Raw genomic sequence first — 24,039 nt, forward strand, 5'->3', positions numbered from 1 at the left:
GCCTCTCTTGAAAAAGCCGAATCTTGACCCAGAAATTATAAAAAACTATCGGCCTATATCGAATCTTCCATTCCTCTCAAAAATTTTAGAAAAAGTTGTTGCGCAGCAACTCACTGCCTTCCTGAAGACAAACAATGTATACGAAACGCTTCAGTCTGGTTTTAGACCCCATCATAGCACTGAGACTGCACTTGTGAAGGTGGTAAATGACCTTTTAATGACGTCAGACCGAGGCTCTGCATCTGTCCTCATGCTCCTAGATCTTAGTGCCGCTTTTGATACCATCGATCACCACATTCTTTTGGAGAGATTGGAAACCCAAATTGGTCTACATGGACATGTTCTGGCCTGGTTTAGATCTTATCTGTCGGAAAGATATCAGTTTGTCTCTGTGAATGGTTCGTCCTCTGACAAATCAATTGTAAATTTCGGTGTTCCTCAAGGTTCCGTTCTAGGACCACTATTGTTTTCACTATATATTTTACCTCTTGGGGATGTCATTCGAAAACATAATGTTAAATTTCACTGCTATGCGGACGACACACAGCTGTACATTTCAATGAAACATGGTGAAGCCCCAAAATTGCCCTCGCTAGAAGCCTGTGTTTCAGACATAAGGAAGTGGATGGCTGCAAATTTTCTACTTTTAAACTCGGACAAAACAGAGATGCTTGTCCTAGGTCCCAAGAAACAAAGAGATCTTCTGTTGAATCTGACAATTAATCTGGATGGTTGTACAGTCGTCTCAAATAAAACTGTGAAGGACCTCGGCGTTACTCTGGACTCTGATCTCTCTTTTGAAGAACATATCAAGACTGCTTCAAGGACAGCTTTTTTCCATCTACGTAACATTGCAAAAATCAGAAACTTTCTGTCCAAAAATGATGCAGAAAAATTAATCCATGCTTTTGTTACTTCTAGGCTCGACTACTGCAATGCTCTACTTTCCGGCTACCCGGATAAAGCACTAAACAAACTTCAGTTAGTGCTAAATACGGCTGCTAGAATCCTGACTAGAACCAAAAAATTTGATCATATTACTCCAGTGCTAGCCTCCCTACACTGGCTTCCTGTTAAGGCAAGGGCTGATTTCAAGGTTTTACTGCTAACCTACAAAGCATTACATGGGCTTGCTCCTACCTATCTTTCCGATTTGGTTCTGCCGTACATACCTACACGTACGCTACGGTCACAAGACGCAGGCCTCCTAATTGTCCCTAGAATTTCTAAGCAAACGGCTGGAGGTAGGGCTTTCTCCTATAGAGCTCCATTTTTATGGAATGGTCTGCCTACCCATGTGAGAGACGCAGACTCAGTCTCAACCTTTAAGTCTTTACTGAAGACTTATCTCTTCAGTAGGTCCTATGATTAAGTATAGTCTGGCCCAGGAGTGTGAAGGTGAACGGAAAGGCTGGAGCAACGAACCGCCCTTGCTGTCTCTGCCTTGTCGGTTCCCCTCTTCCCACTGGGATTCTCTGCCTCTAACCCTTTTACAGGGGCTGAGTCACTGACTTACTGGTGTTCTTCCATGCCGTCCATGGGAGGGGTGCGTCACTTGAGTAGGTTGAGCCACTGACGTGGTCTTCCTGTCTGGGTTGGCGCCCCCCCCTTGGGTTGTGCCGTGGCGGACATCTTTGTGGGCTATACTCGGCCTTGTCTTCGGACGGTAAGTTGGTGGTTGTAGATATCCCTCTAGTGGTGTGGGGGCTGTGCTTTGGCAAAGTGGGTGGGGTTATATCCTGCCTGTTTGGCCCTGTCCGGGGGTATCATCGGATGGGGCCACAGTGTCTTCTGATCCCTCCTGTCTCAGCCTCCAGTATTTATGCTGCAGTAGTTTATGTGTCGGGGGGCTAGGGTCAGTCTGTTACATCTGGAGTATTCTCTTGTCTTATCCGGTGTCCTGTGTGAATGTAAATATGCTCTCTCTAATTCTCTCTTTCTCTCTTTCTTTCTTTCTCTCGGAGGACCTGAGCCCTAGGACCATGCCTCAGGACTACCTGGCATGATGACTCCTTGCTGTCCCCAGTCCACCTGGCCATGCTGCTGCTCCAGTTTCAACTGTTCTGCCTGCGGATACGGAACCCTGACCTGTTCACCGGACGTGCTTGTTGCACCCTCGACAATTACTATGATTATTATTATTTGACCATGCTGGTCATTTACGAACATTTTAACATCTTGACCATGTTCTGTTATAATATCCACCCGGCACAGCCAGAAGAGGACTGGCCACCCCTCATAGCCTGGTTCCTCTCTAGGTTTCTTCCTAGGTTTTTGGCCTTTCTCAGGAGTTTTTCCTAGGGAGTTTTTCCCAGCCACCGTGCTTCTTTCACATGCATTGCTTGCTGTTTGGGGTTTTAGGCTGGGTTTCTGTACAGCACTTTGAGATTTCAGCTGATGTACGAAGGGCTATATAAATAAATTTGATTTGATTTTGATTTGATTTGAAAGCACAACATACGCATGCTGTTTTAAACCTGCAGAGCTGAACAGTTTCAGAATAGTATCTGTTAAAAGCTTTTCAAAGCGTCTGGTCTGGGTGGTGGAACTTTTTCAGTCATATGACTGTGTGAGTTTCTGACGTTTCTAACAGGCACGGCTTCACATGGTGATAAAAAAAAAAATCGCTGCAGTAGAGTAGGGCTGTCCCCGACAAAATAATTAATATTAGTCGACAGAAAGTAATCTGTTCTTTCGACTAATCGATTGGTCAAATTCTTTTTACTTGTATTTTTCCATACATAGGGTGTGCCTATGTGCTTTAATGAAATCAAAGCACCTGAGCTCAATTTTGAGTCTCATAGCGAAGGATCTGAATACTTATGTAAATACCGTAATTTACGGACTATTGAGCGCACCTGAATATAAGCAGCACCCACTGAATTGAAAATAAAATATTATTTTGAACATAAATAAGCCGCACATGTCTATAAGCCGCAACACCTCGGCTCTCTGTGTGTTGACCCAGTCTTCGAGCTCATTTTCTAGTTCGGGCCATCTGCTTTCCTTCCCTCTGAAAGCTTTAGTTGTCTTTTTGCACTGAGTCAATTCCTCACGCTGCTGTTTCCAACGTCTTATCATCGACTCATTAAGACCAAGCTCCCGTGCAGCAGCTCTATTTCCTTTTCCAACAGCCAGATCAATCGCCTTCAACTTGAAAGCTGCATCATATGCATTTCTCCGTGTCTTTGCCATGATGAGGGTGACAAAATGACTACCGTAATCAGAATGACGGGAAGTTTGAGAGCGCTCGATTTAATCTAAACAGTAAACAAAAAAGTTGTTTGACCTTAACCCGTTCGACAATTTCATTGGTCTAATGAAAGCTTCATGCCGGCAAAAAACTGAGCACGTCACAGAATGTGTTTTTAAAAAAATATATATATATATTGAAAGTGGGAAAAATCCATATATTAGCCGCGTCATTGTTTAAGCCGCGAGGTTCAAAGCGTGGGAAAAAATGTGCGGCTTATAGTCCGGAAATTACGGTATGGTATTTCTGTATTAAAATTTGCTACAATTTCTAAAACCCTGTTTTAGCTTTGTCATTATGGGGTATTGTATGTAGATTGATGAAAAAAAAAAAATTTTTTTTACCCATTTTAGAATAAGGCTGTAATGTAACAAAATGTGGAAAAAGTCAAGGGGTCTGAATACTTTCCGAATGCACTGTAAGCATTGAGCTTGTCTGATGCATTAAGATTGTTTGATGCTTTAAGATCACTATTTGATGAAATAACACACAAATGACTCAAGAGGGAGTCAGAGATCTAGAGGAAGAAAAAAAAACTGTAATCCAACCATCCTCCTCCTGCTGGCTTTCACAGATTCTGCCATTTCTCTCCTGAAGTTGCCAGTAAAAGGCTACACAAAGAGTAGGCAACCTTTCTCATGTGGAATGCCAATTTATCTTACCATTTCTACTGATCTGCATGCCAGTTATGGTTTTCATATGCACATTTTCATGGAACAGTTTCATTTAAATTTATAATAATGTCTTCGTATGTCAAATTTCTAAACAAATCTAAATGAAAATGATACAAACCTACAAAGTACCTTCTATTGCCATTGTCAACTACGTAAAAAGTAGCTTATAAAGCCAACAAATAAAAACATTGCGGACTGCGGGTTAAAAATATCCTGATAAAAATAAATATTCTATAAAATCACATTGGCTACTCATGGTCTGTCTGCAACCAACTTGAAACATTGTATCAACTATTAACTTGGGTCTGGCCTGAGGCTTGAGCTAGTTAACTTGCAACATTGTATAAAATACTTTGGGCCCTCAGAGTTTCTCCACACCAGTGAGCTCAGGACAGACACAGCTGTAGGCTATTTGCATAATCAGGTAGGCCTATTTTATGTTCCACTGAATCAGAGCATAACATTTTTCCCTTTCACTCTGAGTTGTTATCGAAAGGGAGAGAGCTGGAAAGATTTTTCAAATACATTGAGGAACTATTGTCATTCTCAATGGATGTTAAAACTGACTTTGTTTGCTTGCCGTTTGAGGTGAAGAAAACATTACTTTGAGAATCTCCACAGGTCATTAGTGGTGGTGCATTAAGCCAATCAGAAACACACTTATATGCCAACATTTGCACGCAGGCCAGGTAGCCTATAGGCCTATGCGTAATCAGTTGTGCGTCCTTACTCAACACTGACAGGAGCACTCCAATAAAAGACAATGACTAAACTGACAAAACTCATAAATGGAATGAAATAAACCAAAACTTGTTTCTCAAGTGTAGCAGCATAGGTTGTGCGCTCTGCAAACAAAATGTCCACTCCGACAATGAGAATGGTAAGACTGGAATAATAATATGTTGAATGCATTAACAGAAATGAACATTGTAGATTAGAAATGATAGGAATTAATGGTAAATGTACTACTGGTGATATATGTAAATGGGGAATTGATTTACACTAACAATCAAACGCAAACAATTCACACAATGAAGTTATGAAACAATGAATGTGCACAAATTGGCAGGAGAGAGCGCGTTCTGGAGAGACGTGAATTGTGCAGCCACACTCCCCTTCTTCTTGGACTGTGCAATCCCCGCTGCCTCCGCAATGGATTAGTCTCGGCCTCCAGAATGGATTAGTTCACAGAGATGGGCACGAATTAGACAGGTGTCTCATGTGCAATACAAAAAATATTATAGTACACACACACATTAATCCATTCTGGAGGCAGCGGGGATTGCACAGTATGTATGCATGTATGTATGCATGTATACACACACACATACAGGTTCCCTCCCAACCCCTGCTCCAATACAGGTTCCCTCCCAACCCCTGCTCCAATACAGGTTCCCTCCCAACCCCTGCTCCAATACAGGTTCCCTCCCAACCCCTGCTCCAATACAGGTTCCCTCCCAACCCCTGCTCCAATACAGGTTCCCTCCCAACCCCTGCTCCAATACAGGTTCCCTCCCAACCCCTGCTCCAATACAGGTTCCCTCCCAACCCCTGCTCCAATACAGGTTCCCTCCCAACCCCTGCTCCAATACAGGTTCCCTCCCAACCCCTGCTCCAATACAGGTTCCCTCCCAACCCCTGCTCCAATACAGGTTCCCTCCCAACCCCTGCTCCAATACAGGTTCCCTCCCAACCCCTGCTCCAATACAGGTTCCCTCCCAACCCCTGCTCCAATACAGGTTCCCTCCCAACCCCTGCTCCAATACAGGTTCCCTCCCAACCCCTGCTCCAATACAGGTTCCCTCCCAACCCCTGCTCCAATACAGGTTCCCTCCCAACCCCTGCTCCAATACAGGTTCCCTCCCAACCCCTGCTCCAATACAGGTTCTTCTTCTTCTTAATTTCTATCCCAATGTAAAATGTTCCTGTTTTGTTTAATAGAGTGGGTTAGGTCTGCTATATACCAAATTAGAAACCCCCCTGAGTGTCATCCCTGTTTCACACCTGGTAGTTTGGTGGATGGGACAACCAGCTCTCTGTAACCTAGAGGGCAACTCTATACCATGTTTCTTATAGGATAGCAATGTCTGTATTTCTGATTTCTTTGATAAAGTCTGGGTTCCTGCTCTTTAGGCCAAAGGCAGATGACCTCAGACCTTACATATTCCAGGATGAGATAGTAAAAGCTTTGTGTTCCATAGTGTCTAGTGTTGCTATTTGTGTGGTTTAGGCTCGGACCATTAGGTGTGAGCAGAGCATGCTGAGCATCTGGTGCATGCCTCTTAGGTCGCAGGATGGGGCTTGGGCAGGTGTATTAGTGGAGGTTGGACCTGTTGCTCTACTCAAGGCCTGGGCATGTGAGGCTGCCATGTTGAGGTCCTTACTGCAGGGGTGGGGAACATGGGCGGGGGCAGAAGGGCAATAGGTTTGATCTGGGGGGGGTAAAGGGTGTGGCTAGTTTTATTTTAGGGGGAAACGTGGCTGATGGTGGAAGGGGGTCTTGCAGTTCTGGGAGGGTATCCCACTGGTCTGGGAGGGGTGTCTGTTGCTCCTTTGTGAGGTTTATGGGCTGCAGTTGAGGGTGCCAGGAGGGGGGAGTCTGCTGGGTTGGTGGATCCTGCCTTGTCTGTCCTGCTGTGGTGTTAAGGCTGTGGTTGGGGTCTGAAGTGGGCTGTTCTGTTGACTTCCCTGGGGGGGTGGGGGCCAGCTCTCATGAGTTGTTCATTGTCGCATCTCAGTTCTCACCTCTTCCTGCAGTGCACGACCCACATGGAGTTCCAGGTCTCCGGCAGCCTCTGGAACTGCCGGTCTGCGGCCAACAAGGCAGAGTTCATCTCAGCCTATGCTACCCTCCAGTCCCTCAACTTCTTGGCGCTGACGGAAACATGGATTACCACAGAAAACACTGCTACTCCTACTGCTCTCTCCTCATCCGACCACGTGTTCTAGCATACCCCGAGAGCATCTGGTCAGCGGGGTGGTGGCACTGGAATCCTCATCTCTCCCAAGTGGACATTCTCTCTTTTTACCCTGACCCATCTGTCTATCTCCTCCTTTGAATTCCATGCTGTCACAGTCACGAGCCCATTCAAGCTTAACATCCTTATCATTTATCGCCCTCCAGGTTCCCTTGGAGAGTTCATCAATGAGCTTGACGCCTTGATAAGTTCCTTTCCTGAGGATGGCTCACCCCTCACAGTTCTGGGTGACTTTAACCTCCCTACGTCTACCTTTGACTCATTTCTCTCTGCCTCCTTTCCACTCCTCTCCTCTTTTGACCTCACCCTCTCACCGTCCGCCCCTACTCACAAGGCAGGCAATACGCTTGACCTCATCTTTACTAGATGCTGTTCTTCTACTAATCTCACTGCAACTCCCCTCCAAGTCTCCGACCACTACCTTGTATCCTTTTCCCTTTCGCTCTCCTCCAACACTACTCACTCTGCCCCTACTCAGATGGTATTGCGCCGTCGCCACCGTCGCTCTCTCTCTCCTGCTACTCTCTCCTCTTCCATCCTATCATCTCTTTTCCTGCTCAACCCTTCTCCATCCAATCTCCTGATTCTGCCTCCTCTCCTCCCTTTCTGCATCCTTTGACTCTCTATGTCCCCTATCCTCCCGGCCGGCTTGGTCCTCCCCTCCTGCTCCGTGGCTTGACGACTCACTGCGAGCTCACAGAACAGGGCTCCGGGCAGCCGAGCGGAAATGGAGGAAAACTAGCCTCCCTGCGGACCTGGCATCTTTTCACTCCCTCCTCTCCACATTTTCTTCCTCTGTTTCTGCTGCTAAAGCCACTTTCTACCACTCTAAATTCCAAGCATCTGCCTCTAACCCTAGGAAGCTCTTTGCCACCTTCTCCTCCCTCCTGAATCCTCCTCCCCCCCTCCTCCCTCTCTGCGGATGACTTCGTCAACCATTTTGAAAAGAAGGTTGACGACATCCGATCCTCGTTTGTTAAGCCAAACGACACCGCTGGTCTTGCTCACATTTGCCCTACCCTATGCTTTGACTGCTTTCTCCCCTCTCTCTCTCCAGATGAAATCTTGCGACTTGTGACGGCCGGCCGGCCGCCCAACAACCTGCCCGCTTGACCCTATCCCCCCCTCTCTTCTCCAGACCATTTCCGGAGACCTTCTCCCTTACCTCACCCCGCTCATCAACTCCTCCTTGACCGCTGGCTATGTCCCTTCCGTCTTCAAGAGAGCGAGAGTTGCACCCCTTCTCAAAAAACCTACACTCGATCCCTCCGATGTCAACAACTACAGACCAGTATCCCTTCTTTCTTTTCTCTCCAAAACTCTTGAGCGTGCAGTCCTTGGCCAGCTCTCTTGCTAGCTCTCTCAGAATGACCTTCTTGATCCAAATCAGTCAGGTTTCAAGACTGGTCATTCAACTGAGACTGCCCTTCTGTGTCACAGAGGCTCTCCGCACTGCTAAAGCTAACTACCTCTCCTCTGCTCTCATCCTTCTAAACCTATCTGCTGCCTTTGATACTGTGAACCATCAGATCCTCCTCTCCACCCTCTCCGAGTTGGGCATCTCCGGCGCGGCTCACTCTTGGATTGCGTCCTACCTGACAGGTCGCTCCTTCCAGGTGGCGTGGCGAGAATCCGTCTCCGCACCACGTGCTCTCCCCACTGGTGTCCCCCAGGGCTCAGTTCTAGGCCCTCTCCTATTCTCGCTATACACCAAGTCACTTGGCTCTGTCATATCCTCACATGGTCTCTCTTATTATTGCTACGCAGACGACACAAAATTAATCTTCTCCTTTCCCCCTTCTTATAACCAGGTGGCGAATCGCATCTCTGCATGTCTGGCAGACATATCAGTGTGGATGACGGATCACCACCTCAAGCTGGACCTCGGCAAGACGGAGCTGCTCTTCCTCCCGGGCAAGGACTGCCCGTTCCATGATCTCGCCACCACGGTTGACAACTCCATTGTGTCCTCCTCCCAGAGTGCTAAGAGCCTTGGCGTGACCCCGGACAACACCCTGTCGTTCTCCACTAACATCAAGGCGGTGACCCAATCCTGTAGGTTCATGCTCTACAACATTCGCAGAGTACGACCCTGCCTTACACAGGAAGCGGCGCAGGTCCTAATCCAGGCACTTGTCATCTCCCGTCTGGATTACTGCAACTCACTGTTGGCGGGGCTCCCTGCCTGTGTCATTAAACCCCTACAACTCATCCAGAACGCCGCAGCCCGTCTGGTGTTCAACCTTCCCAAGTTCTCTCACGTCACCCCGCTCCTCCGCACACTCCACTGGCTTCCAGTTGAAGCTCGCATCCGCTATAAGACCATGGTGCTTGCCTACGGAGCTGTGAGGGGAACGGCACCTCCGTACCTTCAGGCTCTGATCAGTCCCTACACCCAAACAAGGGCACTGCGTTCATCCACCTCTGGCCTGCTGGCCCCCCTACCTCTGCGGAAGCACAGTTCCCGCTCAGCCCAGTCAAAACTGTTCGCTGCTCTGGCACCCCAATGGTGGAACAAGCTCCCTCACGATGCCAGGACAGCGGAGTCAATCACCACCTTCCGGAGACACCTGAAACTCCACCTCTTTAAGGAATACCTGGGATAGGATAAAGTAATCCTTCTAACCCACCCCCTCCCCCCCCCAAAAAAAAATATATATAGATGCACTATTGTAAAGTGGTTGTTCCACTGGATATCATAAGGTGAATGCACCAATTTGTAAGTCGCTCTGGATAAGAGCGTCTGCTAAATTACGTAAATGTAATGTAAATGTTAGCTGGGCTGTGTGTTCCTCTATTTCCTCAAGTTCTCTCACCACAGACCAGAGTGCGGCCAGCTCTCCCAGACAGCCATTTATCTCCACCTTCAGCCCTTCAGGTCCTGTTGGGGGAGGGGTGTGTGGTTGTGCTGGTCTGTTTTGTGGTTCTGTGCTATCTGGAGTGTGTGGACTAGCTCACCATCTCTGAATGTATCCCTCTCGACTATGGGGGTGACTCTCCTCGTCTGCAGGGCGGTTTGAAGAGGTGTGATCAGACTAGCTTGGAGTGGGGTAGTTGTCATCAAGAGATAGCTTCTCCTGCCGTGCTCTCTTTGATTCTGTGGACGTCCTGCTGAAAATGTTTTGAAGTTGCCTTCCGCCACGGTTCCATTGTTGTATAGATTGAATAGGTTGTCTCAGGGTCCTCGTTTTCTGGTATTCTGATCTTCCACCCTCTGCCAATACTTTCTCTCGTAGGAGGGTGTTGTGCGCTTATAGCAGTGTGCAATGCCCAGGGATGGTCTGTGTGGAAGATTAAGTTGCTTTCTTTCCTATTTTTGTAGTAGTCAGCAAAAAGTGTCGCTGGATTGTCCATGAGGAGCTTCTCTTTGTACTCTCTCATTTTTTATATCCAAGGGATACTGTACTGTGGTGACCTCTGCAAAGGAGGAAGGCATGGAGCAGGGGGGCAACATTTGGTTGGGGGAGGAACTCATAGCTGCCATAGTTGGGCTGAAGGGTTTTCACACCTCTCATTTCACACCTCAGTGCTAACTGAAGTTGCAGACGGATCTGTTCTGTCCTAGCAAGCTTGGTAGCCTTTTCATTTACCATTCAGTCTTTATGAAGTAAAATATCTAGAGATTATTGTAATGTTATTTTCCTTCTAGGCTTTAGAAGTAGCTTCAGACTGAACATTACTTACTCAGTTCCAGGTTGGATTATATTTTTCGGGTTTCTGTTGTGCTTCTATTGCTGGTTGTTGGGTTATCAGAAGGTTTGCTGGATAGCAGTAAGAAACATTAGCAGTGAGAATTTTGTCCAAAACGAGGCTGTGGGTTTGGAGTTTTGATTTGGAATTAAAGGGTTAGGATGTGGGTTTGGAGTTTGTATTTGGAATTAAGGTTAGTATCATGTATATGTCCTTTTTAAAAAAAAAAATAAAAAAAAAAAAAAAAAATCTAAACTTTATCAAACTCTAAATCTATCTTTTTGTAGAATAATTCTGAAAGATTCAGGAGCTCATCTGCTCATGAACTTCCCGGTCAACTGCATCTATAGGCTACATTATGGTTTTTCTTTTATTATTTTAGACTCTGGTATTAGTGCAAAAGCTTTAGGGCCAAACTGTACTACCGCCAAATAGGCCACACGCCTGGGAACGGGCAGAAAACGTTAACGTCGATCCACGAAGGCAAAAAGGACAATGTCGGAGTTTACTTCAATAAAGAGAAAAGCTGTGAAATGTAGAGTTGAAAATAAAGAGAAGGGAGGACCAGAAAGTAATGTTTGGGAAAGATTTGATGAAGTGGTAAAAGAGGATGATAACAGTTTATGTGTGGTGATTGTGAGGCGCTGTACAAATTCAACAGTCACAAGATCGCACTTCAAATAGGCCAATGACACGTCAAGGGAATTGTAGCCTACTGTTCAGATGGGTAAAATGGAAACTGAAATCTGGACACTGACTGTAGGTCTATAACCTCTCACATAGCCTTAACATTAACTCCTGCAGAATTAAACATTTCTTGCAGTAAGATTATACATCAAATGTAGGCTACATTTTTACTCAGAAACAGGAGTAGAGAAATATGATTTATTTCAGTATCTTGAGAGAACATGAATGGTCAGTTAGATACCGTCTGTAGAGGTGCTATATTTATCAGCATCATAAAAGCTGATAGTATTTCAACCACATTAAATATGCATCCAAGCAGAACTGAAATCTTATCAGAAACATGTTGGTGCGTTTACACAGCCTTCTATTTCCGTACAACCGGTCAATCTGATGTCCTTCAAAAATCATTCCTTTTTTTTTTTGCTATTGCATTTCCTCCCCGATCCCTAAACGTCTTTGCTCTGAGAAAGAAGCAGAAATGACAGAAAACTTTACCAATGTCAATTAGATTGAAGCATTCATTCTATCGATTTCGTCTTTTAGGGCAGTGGTTCACAAACTTTTTATTGTCCTGTACCCCTTCAAACATTCAACAACCAGCTGCGTAGCCCCTCTAGCACCAGGGTCAGCGCACTGTCAAATGTTTTGACATCATTGTAAGCCCCCCCCCCCCAATTCTTTCCTGTTATCCTGGTTTCCAGAAGAGGAAGTCTTCCTTAATTGACCCCCCATAAACGTAACAGACATATACCAGGAGCTGTGCCAGGCCCGCCACGTCTGTTGACTCATCCAGCTGTAACGCATAGAATTCACTGGCTTGTATGCAAAGCAGTAATTGTTTCAAAACATCTCCTGCCATGACACTGATGTGTCGTGAAACAGTGTTGTTTGATGAAGGCATTGTCTATATAGTTTGTGTCTTTTTCCCCCAGCATTGTCCCAGCCATATCGATAGCAGCAGGAAGAATTAAGTCCTCCACAATAGTATGGGGTTTGCCTGTCCTAGCCACTCAGTAGATCACCATATAAGACGCTTCCAGCCCCGTCTTATTAATGGTATCTGTTGCTTTTATACGTCTTACTACTGGAAAGTCGTCTTAATTCTCACTCAATAAACTCCTGGGGCTTATTTTTCAAACTGGCATGTTTCGTTTCTAAATGTCTGCGCAAGAGTGAAGGTTTCATTGAGTTGTGAGAGTACTTTTGCACATATAACACACTGTGGCTGAGGAAAGACACTACTCCCAATATAAGTGAACCCCAAATCCATGTATGGGGGCAGTAGCTCTTCGGCTGCATCAGATTCACAACTGTCAGTGTCCATGCTAGCTTGGCTAACAACACATGTAGAATTACTGATGCTAGCATTGGATGTGCTCGTGGAAGCAGAACAACTTGTGTCGTCGACAGGTACAGGTGTAGTACTGCTGGTAGTAGCAGTACTACCAGTAGAGCTGGTATGTGTCTCTATCGACGCAGGCCTAACTGTTTTTAACCATTTATCAATTTTTGAGGAAACGGAATAAGCAGCAACTACGTTTGGCTACATTCTGACCGTTAGTGGAATTCCCGCGGGAGAGTAACGGTTAATGTGATTGGATGTTAATTATTTGACTAGGCTACCTGTATTTGACATTGTGTTGTTATTTCGCTGAACACTAGATGGTATTTTTGGCAGTGAAACGAGGCTAAGGTGAGAAAAAAACATCACCCAAATGTATAGCCCCATTGGAAAATCTAAATGGACTGTTTGAAATTGTTTATCACATTTTTATTTGGTGTATCCCCGACTGCATTGAACATACCCCAGTTTGGGAATAGCTGTTCTAGGGAAACATACAGTCCAATCGGAAAGTATTCAGACCCCTTGACTTTTTCCACATTTTGTTACGTTACAGCCTTATTCTAAAATTGATTAAATTGTTTTCCCCCTCATCAATCTACACACAATACCCCATAATGACAAAGCAAAAACAGGTATTTATAAATATTACATAAGTACTCAGACCTTTAACTCAGTACTTTGTTGAAGCACCTTTGGCAGCGATAACAGACTCAAGTCTTCTTGGGTATGACGCTACACCTGTGTTTGTAAGGTTCCTCCCATTCTTCTCTGCAGATCCTCTCAAGCTCTGTCAGGTTGGATGGGGAGCGTTGCTGCACAGCTATTTTCATGTCTCTCCAGAGATGTTTGATCAGGTTCAAGTCCAAGCTCTGGCTGGGCCACTCAAGGACATTCAGAAACTTGCCCCAGGGTCATTGTCCTGTTGGAAGGTGAACCTTTGCCCCAGTCTGAGGTCATGAGCACTCTGGAGCAGGTTTTCATCAAGGATCTCTCTGTACTTTGCTCCGTTCATCTTTCCCTCGATCCTGACTAGTCTCCCAGTCCCTGCCACTGAAAAACATCCCCACAGCATGATGCTGCCACCACCATGCTTCACCGTAGGGATGGTGCCAGGTTTCCTCCAGACGTGACGCTTGGCATTCAGGCCAAAGACTTTGATCTTGGTTTCATCAGACCAGAGAATCTTGTTTCTCATGGTCTGAGAGTCTTTAGATGCCTTTTGGCAAACTCCAAGCGGGCTGTCATGTGCACTGAGGAGTGGTTTCCGTCTGGCCACTCTACCATAAAGACCTGATTGGTGGAGTGCTGCAGAGATGGTTGTCCTTCTGGAAGTTTCTCCATCTCCACAGAGGAACTCTGGAGTTCTATCAGAGTGACCATCGGGTTCTTGGTCACCTCCCTGACCAAGTCCCTTCTCTCCCGATTTCTTCAGTTTGGCAGGCGGCCAGCTCTAGGAAGAATCTTTCGTATATTATGTTCTTGGTAGCCTTCCCCAGATCTGTGCCTCGACACAATCCTGTCTCGGAGCTCTACGGACAATTCCTTCCACCTCATGGCTTGGTTTTTGCTCTGACGTGCACTGTCAACTGTGGAATAAGGCTGTAGCATATTAAAATGTGGAAAAAGGGAAGCAGTCTGAATACTTTCCCAAATGCATTGTATGACAGAAGAGAAGCTTCATGTATCTAATTATAGACAAGTTGATTAACAAATAGTCTACCAAAATGTTGGAAATTATAAGCAGAAATATATCTAAAATCAGGCAACAACAAAAAATCCTTCACCCCCTTTCAAAAAAAATGGTTCTGCTGTCTCGGACTAGCCTACAGCTAGAGGGTTAGGTGTGGGCCTCAGGTTGTCACATTATTACATGTAGTCGGGTGGTTGTGGATGGGTTATTAGCAATTGCGGGCGAGTGAACAAACAACTGACCCATGCACCAGTAACACACACAGACACACACAGCTCACCCCGTAGTAGAGGTTCTTGGCCAGTGTGTGGATCAGGACCATCGTCCCAGTGGCAGCAGAACCGTACATAAAGATGCATGTATAGAAGTCGTTGTACCTAGAGGACAACGGGGGGAAAAAACTATATTAATGCAAAATGATATGCCTTATACTTCTATAAGTAATGACAATATTCTATATTGTTAAAATAATAAAGTTGTCCTCTAAAGTGTGTGGTAGGGGCGATCCAATATAAACACACAGAAAAAAGATTGATTGGATACATCTACTTCCATACATCTTCTCTTGTTATACTCTGGACATTTGTTATTTATGTCTAAATGGTGAAATAAATGTGGTCTAAATAAACTAGAAAATGTACATTTCCTGAAGAAAATGTGTGTTTCAGGTGTTAATACCAGAACATGGATCGTCCTGTCAGCGACACAACCAAGGCTATGATGAGCACTGTCAGCAGAGTGACCAACCAGCTGAGGATGACCACGGCCGTGGCGTAGGCCAGCTCCTTCATGTAACGTCCTCCTGGGAATTGAGAGAAAGGGACATACAGTACACAGCTAGGCAGGGATGGTCAATTCAGGAAGTAAACTGAAATTATATTTTCCCCCGTAGAAAGCCAATGAGGAAAATGTACATTAGAATTAGAATTTCAGTTTACTTCCTGAATTAAAATGGAATTTACCCCAATTCTGTTGTACACAAATAGTCATTAATCCTTTAACACACTTTAGAGGAAAATAACCAATAAAGGTCCCCCACATTACCAAACCCATCCTGCTCTGCTCAAACACATAAACCCTTTACACTCGTGGGAATGGGCCTATATGGATAGTGCTAAATAGAAAGGTTTCTTACAGAAGAAATATGAAAAGCATAACCATGGTAGCAATTATGGGAAAATTATTAGACCAAAGTTGAGGACACCTGACACCTGTTGTTTGCGCCATCCAAAAACAGTCCATTATAAATCGCAATCTATGCTCATGATGTCACTTACCCACATTACTGGGATGGGAGCACTTCTTAAATAGGTAGAGGAACGTTGCCATGGCAGTCATGTAGTTGATGATGGTACCAACGCGGGCCGGGTACGCCACCACCACCATGCCAAGCAGGTCGAAGAACACCATGTTGCCATGACGATACTCCGACGAGTCCGCCAGCTCCTCAGACATCACCAGGTGCTTCAGTACCGCCAGGATGTTGTCACCTAGGGATATGGGAACGAGGTGAAGTAAAGTGAAGTAAAATTTGATTTATTGAACCCACTGGTGTAAATTGGGTACAAAACGGGCCTCTCTTCCAGATGAGATTTAAGGTAGAATTTGTATTTATTAGAGATTGCCATTAGCTGCTAAAAACATAGTTTATGATGAGATTGAGAAGGCATTTCTAAAAAACTGTTACATTTGACATTCAGTCTAAAAGCTCTTTGGCCTAACAGTTATTAATATCCATGGACATGATTTATTTTACCTTTATTTAACTAGGCAAGTCAGTTAAGAACAAATTCTTATTTTTGATGACGGCCCAGGAACAGTGGGTCAACTGCCTTATTCAGGGGCAGAACGACAGATTTTTAACTTGTCAGCTCGGGGATTCGATCTTGCAACCTTTCGGTTACCAGTCCAACGCTCTAACCACCAGGCTACCTGCCGCCCCAATAGATGAGAGGGTTTGTCCGATCAAATCCCAGCTAGATTATATTGTGGCTGTGCCCTTTAGCCTGAATAGCTGCAGCGATTCACTGATATTCCGAGTAGAGCAACTGTCTTCAATAGAAGCATTTTCTAAACAAACAATGCAATGTATCAATCATTAAACCAACAACAGACAGACAAAGGGACAAGTGGGAGGATGAAATACGTGAATGTGCTGCATTCTATGCCAACAGAACATCAATCCCTAAACAAATAGAACACAAAAGGCAGGGATACATAAACGTATTGTGTTAGTCTAGCATAGCGTTAGTGCGTTGTGATTAGATTTAGGGCTGGGTCAGTTGTGCTGCCTGTCTGTGATGTCCCCTGCTGTCGGTGGGTTATGAATGATCTCAGTATGCTGCAGAGCTGGGTTCAAATAATATACTAAATTATTTAAAAGCTTTGTCTGTGCTTGATTGAGCTTGCCTGGCTTAAATGGACCAATAGAAATGTCCAAAACAGCAAATCGCACACATCTGGCACTCCATGGTAATCTAGACTAGAGCAAATGCTTAAAGTATTTGAAAGATTTCCAATAGTAACTGAACCAAGGTCTGGTATACTGCTAGTGCGTCTCCCCCTCTCTGTTCGCTTGAAAACACAAAACTAAGTAAACAGCAGCCTAGCCTGGTAAAATGGCCAGCCTTGCACAAAGCTCCATTGTTCCAGTGTTCCGTTTGATATCTCCACGGAGTCCGTTCTGCCGCCACAACGCAAACATAAAGCATTGCTTTCATTTGGACATTGGCTGCCTGGTAGCCTGGAATCCAAACTGACTTAGCTATGTTTAAACTGAAACAGTGGTGAGCCACAGCTTTCAGTCTGGTTTAAGCAGGCTAGCTTGGCTGGTCCTCTGGGTTGGGGGAAACTAGGCCTTGTTATACTGAAATTATTTGATGTTCTTAGAGAGTTTCACTAATTCCCTCCACCCAGTCGGAGATTAAGAAATACACTACAAATTAACGAAGGTATAAGTGATTTGCATCTAGTTTTGAACCAGAACTAAGAGCATTTATCTATAGCAGTTTTGAACCAGATTACAACCAGAACTAACAGCATGCACAATTGAAGTCAGAAGTTTACATACACCTTAGCCAAATACATTTAAACTCAGTTTCACAATTCCTGCCATTTAATCCTAGTAAAAATTCCCTGTCTGTCTTAGGTCAGTTAGGATCACCACATTATTTTAAGAATGTGAAATGTCAGAATAATAGTAGAGAGAATTATTTATTTCAGCTTTTATTTCTTTCGTCACATTCCCAGTGGGTCAGAAGTTTACATACACTAATTGAGTGTTTGGTAGCATTGCCTTTAAATTGTTTAACTTGGGTCAAACGTTTCAGGTAGCCTTCCACAAGCTTCCCACAATAAGTTGGGTGAATTTTGGCCCATTCCTCCTGACAGAGCTGGTGTAACAGTCAGGTTTGTAGGCCTCCTTGCTCGCACACGCTTTTTCAGTTCTGCCCACACATTTTCTATAGGATTGAGGTCAGGGCTTTGTGATGGCTACTCCAATACCTTGACTTTGTTGTCCTTAAGCCATAACTTTGGAAGTATGCTTGGGGTCATTGTCCATTTGGAAGACCCATTTGCAACCAAGCTTTAACTTCCTGACTGATGTCTTGAGATGTTGCTTCAATATATTCACATAATTTTCCTACCTCATGATGCCATCTATTTTGTGAAGTGCACCAGTCCCTCCTGCAGCAAAGCACCCCCACAACATGATGCTGCCTGCCATCCTCATGCTTCACAGTTGGGATGGTGTTCTTTGGCTTACATGGTGTTCTTTGGCCACCCCTTTTCCTCCAAACATAACTATGGTCATTATGGCCAAACAGTTCTATTTTTTTCCTTCATCAGACCAGAGGACATTTCTCCAAAAAGTACGATCTTCGTCCCCATGTGCAGTTACAAACCGTGGTCTGGCTTTTTTTAATGGCGGTTTTAGAGCAGTGGCTTCTTCCTTGCTGAGCGGCCTTTCAGGTTATGTCGATATAGGACTCGTTTTACTGTGGGTATAGATACTTTTGTACCCGTTTCCTCCAGCATCTTCACAAGGTCCTTTGCGCTTGTTCTGGAATTGATTTGCACTTTTCACACCAAAGTACATTCATCTCTAGGAGACAGAACGCGTTCCTTTCCTGAGCGGTATGACGGCTGCGTGGTCCCATGGTGTTTATACTTGCATTTGTACAGATGAACATGGTACATTCAGGCATTTGGAAATTGCTCACAAGGATGAACCAGACTTGTGGGGGTCAACTATTTTTTTTCTGAGGTCTTGGCTGATTTCTTTAGATTTTTCCATGATGTGAAGCAAAGAGAGAGTTTGAAGGTAGGCCTTGAAATACATCCACAAGTACACCTCCAATTGACTCAAATTATGTCAATTAGCCTATCAGAAGCTTCTAAAGCCATGACATCATTTTCTGGAATTTTCCAAGCTGTTTAAAGGCAGAGTCAACTTAGTGTATGTAAACTTCTGGCCCAGTGGAATTGTGATACAGTGAATTATAAGTGAAATAATCTGTCTGTAAACAATTGTTGGAAAAATGACTTGTGTCATTCACAAAGTAGATGTCCTAACCGACTTGCCAAAACTATAGATTGTTAACAAGAAATTTGTGGAGTGGTTGAAAAACGAGTTTTAATGACTCCAACCTAAGTGTATGTAAACTTCTGACTTCAACCTTATCTACAGTAGTTTTGGACCAGATTACAACCAGAACTAACAGCATGCATCTACAGTAGTTTTGGACCAGATTACAACCAGAACTAACAGCATGCATCTACAGTAGTTTTGGACCAGATTACAACCAGAACTAACAGCATGCATCTACAGTAGTTTTGGACCAGATTACAACCAGAACTAACAGCATGCATCTATAGTAGTTTTGGACCAGATTACAACCAGAACTAACAGCATGCATCTATAGTAGTTTTGGACCAGATTACAACCAGAACTAACAGCATGCATCTATAGTAGTTTTGGACCAGATTACAACCAGAACTAACAGCATGCATCTATAGTAGTTTTGGACCAGATTACAACCAGAACTAACAGCATGCATCTATAGTAGTTTTGGACCAGATTACAACCAGAACTAACAGCATGCATCTATAGTAGTTTTGGACCAGATTACAACCAGAACTAACAGCATGCATCTACAGTAGTTTTGGACCAGATTACAACCAGAACTAACAGCATGCATCTACAGTAGTTTTGGACCAGATTACAACCAGAACTAACAGCATGTATCTACAGTAGTTTTGGACCAGATTACAACCAGAACTAACAGCATGCATCTATAGTAGTGTTGGACCAGATTACAACCAGAACTAACAGCATGCATCTATAGTAGTGTTGGACCAGATTACAACCAGAACTAACAGCATGCATCTATAGTAGTTTTGGACCAGATTACAACCAGAACTAACAGCATGCATCTATAGTAGTTTTGGACCAGATTACAACCAGAACTAACAGCATGCATCTATAGTAGTTTTGGACCAGATTACAACCAGAAGTGAGAGTATGAATATAGTTTTGAACCAGATTACAACCAGAACTAACAGCATGTATCTACAGTAGTTTTGAACCAGATTACAACCAGAACTAACAGCATGTATCTACAGTAGTTTTGGACCAGATTACAACCAGAAGTGAGAGTATGAATATAGTTTTGGACCAGATGTGAGGATAAAGATGAATTACTTCTAAAACAGATCCTGGTCCATTTATCATGGTGGTAGTGGACAGACCAATACCTTCTAAGATATGGGGAAATACTCTTCACGCCACTTCAATACCGAAGTGCTTTCTCGCAGCAAGTTAGGAGAATTTTAACGTAGCAGGTTAGGAGAATTATGCTTACATTTATAAACAATCAAATATACAGAATCTCTTATGCGTGGGAATACTTTGGGAGACATTTCCAAAATTAAAATCACTTGGAGCTCATTTGCCGGTGTTTTTACAGTCTTATGTCCAACAATAAAAATTTGCTCAGAAAACTTGGGGAGCCAAATAAATCCTACGGGGCGCCAATTAGGGAACCCTGCTTTAAGATATACTCTTTCTCCACCATACAGGGTTAGACTGCTATGTTGTTCAAAATAGCTCCTCAGGCTAGTAATATTTCATGACTGTCTTGATGGGCTGCTTCTATTTTAGATACTTTATTTCCCCCACTACTGTTTATGTGTGGATTTGTTTATTCTACCTGGTAGTTAGAGGTTAGCAGTATGTGGTGTTTATGCTACCTGGTAGTTAGAGGTTAGCAGTATGTAGTGTTTATGCTACCTGGTAGTTAGAGGTTAGCAGTATGTGGTGTTTATGCTACCTGGTAGTTAGAGGTTAGCAGTATGTGGTGTTTATGCTACCTGGTAGTTAGAGGTTAGCAGTATGAGGTGTTTATGCTACCTGGTAGTTAGAGGTTAGCAGTATGAGGTGTTTATGCTACCTGGTAGTTAGAGGTTAGCAGTATGAGGTGTTTATGCTACCTGGTAGTTAGAGGTTAGCAGTATGAGGTGTTTATGCTACCTGGTAGTTAGAGGTTAGCAGTATGTAGTGTTTATGCTACCTGGTAGTTAGAGGTTAGCAGTATGTGGTGTTTATGCTACCTGGTAGTTAGAGGTTAGCAGTATGTGGTGTTTATGCTACCTGGTAGTTAGAGGTTAGCAGTATGAGGTGTTTATGCTACCTGGTAGTTAGAGGTTAGCAGTATGAGGTGTTTATGCTACCTGGTAGTTAGAGGTTAGCAGTATGAGGTGTTTATGCTACCTGGTAGTTAGAGGTTAGCAGTATGAGGTGTTTATGCTACCTGGTAGTTAGAGGTTAGCAGTATGAGGTGTTTATGCTACCTGGTAGTTAGAGGTTAGAGTAGAAGTGCTTGGGTTAGCAGTATGAGGTGTTTATGCTACTTGGTAGTTAGAGGTTAGAGTAGAAGTGCTTGGTTGAGCAGTATGTGTGCTACAGACAGTGGAGGGTGTTTAAGCTACCTTGGCGTGAAGGTTAGAGGAGAGTGACCGTTGGTAGAGGTTGAGCAATGTGAGGTGTGCTACAGCCTACAGCAGATTGTGTTTACACTACCAGGGAGCTAAGTGCTTGTATGAGCAGTTATTTTCATTAATGGATGTAATGTGGAGAAAGAGTAGGGAGCAGAGAGGGGCTGCGTTGAGGACTAGGTTGTGAGCTACAGCCTACGGTACAGTAGAGCTGTCATTGATAAATGAGATATGGAGAGAGAGGGAAGGAGGGAGGGAGAGAGGGCAGGAGGGAGCAGACGGAGGGTAAAACACTCTGTAATGGGTATGAGTGCTCATCTGAGGTGGACTCTGAGGAATAGAAAGACGTTGTCTGTCTGTACTAAAGTCAGTCCGATTGTCCGGTTGTTTGGAGTCATTTGTAAAACTATTGACTCTTGCTGCCATTAAAGCTGTATTATAACAAATAGGATAATGTTGCACATCACAGTGTGTACGAAAGTATTGGCACCATGATGTGAGTAAGTGAACTTCATTGGTGATAATGAGGTAAGTAGTGTTTTGTCTCCGTCTGAGCTGAGCTGAGCGTAGCCTACAGCAGAGCTGTCTGTCTGGCGGCCTGAGCTGACCGTAGCCTACAGCAGATCTGTCTGTCTGGCGGCCTGAGCCGAGTGTAGCCTACAGCACTAACAAGGACCTGAGTTGAGCTAGCCAAACACCATGGTAGAAGTCTCCTCAGACTCCCAGAGAGACATGCATCACCTCCAGCCTCAGATTGGAGCCCACTTCCCACACACAGACAACATTCTCTGTTCATAACGGAAGAAGCACCGCTATGGGGCCCATAGAACTTACCTGCCCTCTGGATGGAGTCAGTCAGTATTCTGTCGGATGTGTCGTACTTGGTGTGGTAGAGGAAACCGTTCTCAATGAAGGCCAAATCAATTCCTACACACACACACACACACAGAGGGACAAGAGGGTCAGGTCAGTGAGATTAACAATGCTCAGCTAGGGGGAATGGAAATGAACTGTTCATCTAGAGGCTAATGAGAAACACACTAAAGGATGAGCTCAGACAACCATTAAATAAAGTGAAGGCAGTCGGATAGGCAGGAGATCTAAGAAGGCAGAAGTTTTACCCTACCTGGAATGTTTCCAAAATCCCTGTAGATGCGGAAGTCCGTGTCAGATGGGATCACACCGCTCTGGAAGACTTCCTGTCCCACCACCGAGGCAAAGGGATGTTTGGCAGCATGGACATAGGCCTGGACCAACCAGGGGTTCTCAGGACCTGTGTGTGTGTGTGTGTGTGTGTGTGTGTGTCAATGAAGGAGAGCCAAGAGAGGAGGGACTCGTAAAAGATGTGAAACCATCACTTTAAACTTGTACATAGAGTCCACCCTTTAAAGCAGTGGTTCTTAAACTTTTTCAGCCTGGGACCCAAATGAGAAACTGTGTTTTCCTGGGACCCAAGCTTAGGAACATATGCAGCTATATGTAAATATTGGTACATTTCATTGTGTTATGCCTAAAACAAATGCAATATAGACAAAAACAAATAACTGAAATACCCATATAAATATCTATTCATGTTTATTTTCCCCATTAAAAACACTCTTAATATCTGTCTAGGTTGGAACTGTAGCTGTTAAAATACAATAAATCATTTTCATTCTGAACTGGAAAAAAACTGATCACATCACACAGATGTATAACAGAACCACAGGAGGCTGCTGATGGGAGGACGGCTCATAATAATGGCTGGAACAGAAAGAATGGAATGGCACCAAACACCTGGAAACCATATGTTTGATACCATTCCGCTAATTCCGCACAAAACACATTGCGGGTGATACTCGTTATTTCTCAAAGTTTGTACAAAACCAAGAGAGAGAAACTCATCGCTGTATTTGCGTTTCATGACGATTGAGCTCAGTCAGAACTTGTGGCTAGCTTGAGTCCATTTGATGACAGCGGTAAGTGATGGCGAGTGGGAATAACAAGTCAGTGGCTGACAGCACATCATCTGCTGCTGAACGACAGAGCTGCAGCGTGTGGGTCGCGGAGTGATCTTCAGGAAAACTGCAGAAAAAAGATCTGGTAAACGACAAAGCACACGCATCTTCCTCCCACTTGCACAGCTGCCAAACTGAGCTGAGATACAGCTGCTAAACAGAGATCGCATTGAACAGTGAGCACAGTTGCACTTGAACAAATCAATTCCACCAATTCATTAAATAATTATATATTAACTATGACACTTCGCGACCCACTATTAACAGGTCCGCGACCCATACTTTAAGAAAGGCTGCTTTAAAGAATTAGGGCAGTCCCCGACTAAACAAAATCTTGGTAGACCGAAAGTAGTCTGTTCTTTTTTAATGTATATTTTTCGATTTATTAGCAACACCCCATGTGTTTTAATAAAATTAACTATATGCATCGAGCTTGTCTGATGTTTTAAACTCACTGTTGGATTAAATAACACATAAATGACTGAAGAGGGAGTCAGAGATCTAGAGAAAGAAAAAAAACTTTAACCCGACCATCCTCCTCCTGCTGGCTTTCACAGATTCTGCCATTACTCTCCTGAAGTTGCCGGTAAAAGGCTACACGAGAAGTCAGCAACCTTTCTCATGTGGAATGCCAATTTAACTTACCATTTCTACCGATCTGCATGACAGTTATGGTTTTCATATGCACATTTTCATGGAACAGTTTCATTTAAAACCTGTTAGGGCTAG

The 24,039-nt window shown here is 44.2% G+C and overlaps 1 protein-coding gene across 1 annotated transcript in view; it reads right to left on the minus strand.

Moving 5' to 3' along the window:
* Window positions 1-24,039, minus strand: part of LOC115149436 (endoplasmic reticulum metallopeptidase 1) — a 54,465-nt gene that overhangs the window by 19,588 nt on the left and 10,838 nt on the right. The window contains exons 5-9 of the mRNA XM_029692289.1: window positions 22,440-22,586; window positions 22,148-22,240; window positions 15,595-15,807; window positions 14,996-15,119; window positions 14,598-14,694 (exon numbers count right to left, since the gene is read on the minus strand). Coding sequence (XP_029548149.1) covers window positions 14,598-14,694; window positions 14,996-15,119; window positions 15,595-15,807; window positions 22,148-22,240; window positions 22,440-22,586 — 674 coding nt within the window. The remainder of the gene's footprint in view (window positions 1-14,597; window positions 14,695-14,995; window positions 15,120-15,594; window positions 15,808-22,147; window positions 22,241-22,439; window positions 22,587-24,039) is intronic.

Source organism: Salmo trutta, chromosome 15 (genome assembly GCF_901001165.1).
Source record: "Salmo trutta chromosome 15, fSalTru1.1, whole genome shotgun sequence".
Lineage (NCBI taxonomy): Eukaryota > Metazoa > Chordata > Actinopteri > Salmoniformes > Salmonidae > Salmo > Salmo trutta.